This window comes from Montipora capricornis, chromosome 3 (assembly GCF_036669925.1).
Source record: "Montipora capricornis isolate CH-2021 chromosome 3, ASM3666992v2, whole genome shotgun sequence".
In the NCBI taxonomy this organism is placed as follows: Eukaryota; Metazoa; Cnidaria; class Anthozoa; order Scleractinia; family Acroporidae; genus Montipora; species Montipora capricornis.
Window position 1 is genome coordinate 5,000,833 of NC_090885.1, and position 5,000 is coordinate 5,005,832.

At 38.1% G+C, this 5,000-nt stretch overlaps 1 protein-coding gene and 1 long non-coding RNA gene across 2 annotated transcripts in view; both read right to left on the reverse strand.

Annotated features, from left to right (window-relative positions):
- Nucleotides 1-4,359, reverse strand: part of LOC138041072 (uncharacterized) — a 4,578-nt gene extending 219 nt beyond the window's left edge. The window contains exons 1-5 of the long non-coding RNA XR_011130740.1: nucleotides 4,159-4,359; nucleotides 3,992-4,027; nucleotides 2,037-2,091; nucleotides 1,774-1,833; nucleotides 1-1,325 (exon numbers count right to left, since the gene is read on the reverse strand). The exon at nucleotides 1-1,325 is cut by the window's left edge and continues 219 nt beyond it. This is a non-coding gene — a long non-coding RNA (uncharacterized lncRNA). The remainder of the gene's footprint in view (nucleotides 1,326-1,773; nucleotides 1,834-2,036; nucleotides 2,092-3,991; nucleotides 4,028-4,158) is intronic.
- Nucleotides 4,360-4,463: 104 nt separating this feature from the next.
- Nucleotides 4,464-5,000, reverse strand: part of LOC138039730 (uncharacterized) — a 2,162-nt gene continuing 1,625 nt past the window's right edge. The window contains exons 7-8 of the mRNA XM_068885579.1: nucleotides 4,813-4,839; nucleotides 4,464-4,652 (exon numbers count right to left, since the gene is read on the reverse strand). Of these exons, the coding sequence (XP_068741680.1) occupies nucleotides 4,464-4,652; nucleotides 4,813-4,839 (216 nt within the window). The remainder of the gene's footprint in view (nucleotides 4,653-4,812; nucleotides 4,840-5,000) is intronic.

Below are 5,000 nucleotides of genomic sequence, written 5' to 3' on the forward strand. Positions count from 1 at the left end.
TTATGAATATGCGGGAAAAGCATATTCCAAAAAATCCAAAAAGAAAATTGGGGTTAACCAAGCATTTTTCACAGATAAGTAATCGACAATATTTGTGAAAAGCTTCAGAAAACAAAGAAATGTGTCGTGTTCTTTTCCTAAATGAAGCTTAATTATCTTTGAAAAATGCATGTTTACCCCCAATCTTCTTTTTGGATACCAAGAGCACTTGCTTAGTTCTGTTTTCTCCGCATAGTTTTAGACCGCGCAAAATATATCCATGCATTAGCAAGCATGACCCATAGAAATCTTGAGAGTCTCGAGATGCACAGAACATATGTGCAATAACAATGGTAGGCACAGTCCTTACGAGAATCCTTTTTTCATTTACTTTGCTGAAAACTGCACAGTGACAACTCTTCCTCAAGTTGAATGCTATTGATTGGGCCTTGATCTAATAGGTAACCGTAATCATTTTTATTATAAATGTGAAAAGCCACAAGTTTGTTATTATGCGCTTGAAGCTTCATGCCGTGTCTGGTGCAAAAGATATTGACAGTCCTTGAATTAATCCCAAGTTGCAAATGCAATAGTTAACAATTATTCACGGAAGTGGAGGTGAATAGTGGTGGATATTTACGGACACTGAAGTGAATAAATTATTGTGTTGGTATATACCACACAGGTTGAATGAAAAACGAACCAAAAAAAAACTTTATTTTTGTGAAATACAGTGACGAATTTCAAATCTCGCACGCCGGCTACTCAGAGGTGAATAGTACTTGCCAATGGATAAATACCTCCCAGTTAGCCAATCAGCGGCGTGGAGAGCTCTATTCACCTGTGTGGTATATACTAACTCTTGTTATAAGCCTAGACTTTCAGTCAACAAAAAGGGTACTGTGATTGGTTGATTCTTGTTCACATACCCCTGATCAAATTCAAATGCATCCCAAGCGGGATTCATTTGCGCAGTGGTTGCCAGTGCTGAGGTTACCTTCAGCACATGCTCAGGTTAGCTTCAAAGATTTGATAACTTTTCATCCAGAGGGCTTGTGAATAAGAAAAGTTGTTCCTGTTTGTTTGCTGGCTTTCATTGTTAAAGTAGAAGTCTAGGTATGTAACAATACACTAATGTACATGTATGTATGGTCCCTTGTCACGGGGAAACATCAGTATTCTCAGAAAACAAAACTTACTGTTTCCCGAGGGACCATACGTTAAGTGTATATTATAGGCCCTTTAGGTCTCATGTTTTTGCTTCTTTCTTTTTCTGTTGGACCTTTTGTCCTTCTTCTTTCTCTTTTTCTTGCCCTCTTCTTCATTGTCATTCCTGTTAGTGACTTCTGTTCAAAGAAAATCAATGTACCGGTATATGCAAATTAATTTAAGTGAAATGCATGTATGGTGCTTCATTTTTTTTCTTCACTTTTCCCTAATCTCCAAGTTCAATATTTTTCTTTTTTTTGGTCTGTTGTCTGATTATTTACTTATTATTAATAAGCCTCCTTACACCATGTGACACAAGAGACCAATAAATATATTTCAATACTGTACTCTTTTGTTTGGTAATGGTTTAATCAGATGTGTTCAGTGCCAAAGTGTAATTCTTTGATTAAGGAAATATAAATTTAGTTAACTTTTGAAAAAGTTTCATTCAGTAATTACAATATTTTTCTCATCCAGTCTAGTCACATGTGAACATAAACACCAAAGCAATTGAACTACCACTTTGCATGAAGTGGACGTCTTAAAGTATAAAACGCATTCAACTAAAATTAATGCTTTTGTTACCTTGCACATCTTCTGTTTCCTTGGCCTGTTCTGTGGTCATTCTGTTCTTTTGAAAGTCATCTGTGGACAATTTCAATTCCAATTTCAATTTTTTTAGCTGACATCGGTTCGTGGGATAGGGATGTAATACACTGTATGTTCTAAGCTGTGGATGATTTTAATTCACACTTTAAATCTGATGATTCAAACCTGTTTATTTGGTGGAAATGTGTTTTTCATTTTTTTGTTGTTTGCAAGAAGTCAAAAATTAATTAATATCTTACCATTCACTGTTGCAGAGAGATCCTCCTCTGGAGTATAATCTCCCTTAAACGAAACCTGCAAGAAAACATTAGGAAGGGAAGTATGCTACGCAGATGAACTATGTCAGTAATGGTAACATGTCCACCTATCATTATTGAAAGAACTACCCATTGGTTGCAGACTCACGTAATACCAGATAATTGATCACACGCATTTGACCATAAGACCTGTACTTGACTTAGTTTTTGGCATCATTGAAACTATTGACCAGATGTGTATTTATGCCTTTCTGCTTATCGTTTTGCTAAGTTTGTTAACCGAATAGTTCGGCTTAAGAAAATCCAACGAAAAACTGTCAAATTCAAATTCAAATGTGCATGCAATTCACTATCAACAATAGCTTGAAACCAAAAACCGACAAAAGTCATGATTTGAATTGACTAGCCCTGCTGTTGTTAGTGTTAGGGTTAGTATTACTGTTATTGTTCATGTTACAGCACTGAGCACTAGCTATTCAAAATGACAGTTGGATTTAAGGGATCAGCTACAGATTGACAGTGGACATATCAGTATTCCTAATTCACCCATTCCATTAAGGTTGCTACTTTAAATATCTCTCTCTTAAGGGAGCTTAAACAGACTGGTACTATTCCTGTTGTCAATGCTAAGGTCGGTGTAGTTTTTCCCTACATGAAACAAATCTTTTCAATAATTCTCATACAGTGTAGATGGTTTCAAGGGGATGCTAATGAAGGGTCTCATCTGTGGGAACCAGTCATATCAATTAGTCTGTCCCAAATGCTGCAGCTCATGAAGAACCTCTTCGACAAGGAGAACAGTCAATTCAGCCTTTCCAGAGTGTCGTGGCTCATGAAAAATCTTTTCACCAAGAAACATTGGAGCCGGTTTTCCCAAGTGTCGTTGCTCAAGAAGAACCTCATCGCCAAGGGAACCAGACAGTACATTGTATCCCAAGTGTTGAGGTCACAAAGAACCTCGTCGCCAAGGGAACCAGTCAGTGCATTGTTTCCCAAGTGTCGTGGCTCACGAAGAACCTCGTCGCCAAGGGAATCACGCAATTTATTGTTTCCCAAGTGTCGCGGCTCACGAAGAACCTCGTCGCCAAGGGAACCTGTCAATGTATTGTTTCCCAAGTGTCGCGGCTCACGAAGAACCTTGTCGCCAAGGGAACCAGTCAGTGCATTGTTTCCCAAGTGTCGCGGCTCACGAGGAACCTCGACTCCAAGGGAACCAGTCAATATATTCTATCCCAAGTGTCGCGGTTCACGAAGAACCTTATCGCCAAGGGAACCAGTCAGTGCATTGTTTCCCAAGTGTCGCGGCTCGTGAAGAACCTCGTCGCCAAGGGAATCAAGCAATTTATTGTTTCCCAAGTGTCGCGGCTCACGAAGAACCTCGTCGCCGAGGGAACCAGTCAGTGCATCTTTAGTAATAGTTTCCATCATTGTTGCCCATGAGACATCTCAATTGCTTTCTTCTCTTGTTTTGATGTATATTGCATGACTTTGCATTAGATGCCCAGGCTTGCTTTTGTGGCTGCATGGTGTTTACTTTCCTTGCTGCATAACTTGGGCAAAAAGGGAACCAGGACTTATGTGGCTTCTTTATCTGAGTGTATTGCTTGCTAGCTGTCCATGGGAAATCAGTTAATTGCCCAAATTTTCTGTGACTTATAAAGGATGGCAGTTTCAGGTCTCCAAATGTAATTCATGAAAGTTGTTATTTAATCAAAATTTGATGTACATGTATGATATAAATATATATTTGGAAGGCCCTTCCTCTACTTTTACCTAAATTTTAATTAGTATTTTTTTTAGAATTTACATTTCCACTTATTTTAGTATTTTTTATAGTACTTATAGTTTTAACTGAATGGAAGTCATTTCCATGAAGTCTGTGACGCCCATGAGTGATGAGGATGATTATTGGTTTTTAAGTAGCATACTTCCCTTACCTCTGAAGCAAGCAGTGCTGCACCTTTTTCCTTTCCCTGTGAAATGTTGTGTACAAAAATAACTGAGTGACATTGTGTTTTGATGGTGGCCTGAACAGATAAATCACTGTTTATCGCATGTTCCATGTTAAATGATGTCACCAAAGAATTACATGTATCTCACTTACCCTTTCGGTTAACTGAAGGACACTGCTCCCCTCAACTTCCTCTTTATGGTGGACTAGTTTTCCTCCTCTATGCAGGGTAAAATAAAGGGGTGTATCCTGCAATGACCCTGCCCAGTCATAAACCTCCTAGAATTGAGAGCAACATAATTATGATAATATAATTATGGTTAATTGTCTGTTATTGATACTTTGGATCTGTCTTGATAAAAACGCATTTTTTTGTAAAATGCTGTATTTTACTACCACCCACCCCCAGTCATTTAACAAAACATGAAAATAAATTAATTTTGTACTTGTTCTTGCTTTCAGATGTAGTTAAAAACTTCCAATTGGGGTTCATATACAGTGTACATCCTGATTATCCATACCTGGAACAGAGCACCTTTATCAAAGCTTCTTGTAATTCTGCTCCCATTGTTCAGACAGATGATTATGCTGATACCACATACTGGCTCCTTCCTTAGTCTTTGTGATCTCCGCTCTCTAATCATGTCCTGAAAAAGAAAGTATGTGTTAGAGTGTTATCAGGTTTAGTGTACTTACATAAGTAGTTGTGCAAGGGTTAGAAAAGGAACACAAGACATCAGCAACTCAACATGAATTCATAAGGCTATCCTTAGACTAGTACACAAAGGTTGTAGGATGTCGCCTTACCGCCTCACTTTTATCCTCTGGTTGGTCCTGGTGATAAGTATAGTGTAGAAGAGACGTTAGAGCCAGCTTTCTTCACATAATAGTGGTTAAGTAATTATTTCCAAGAAAGCTGCACTTCTTATGCTAATGCACTTGACTACAGTCATTATAAAATTATTATTATTATTGTTGTTTTCGGGTTTGGGGAA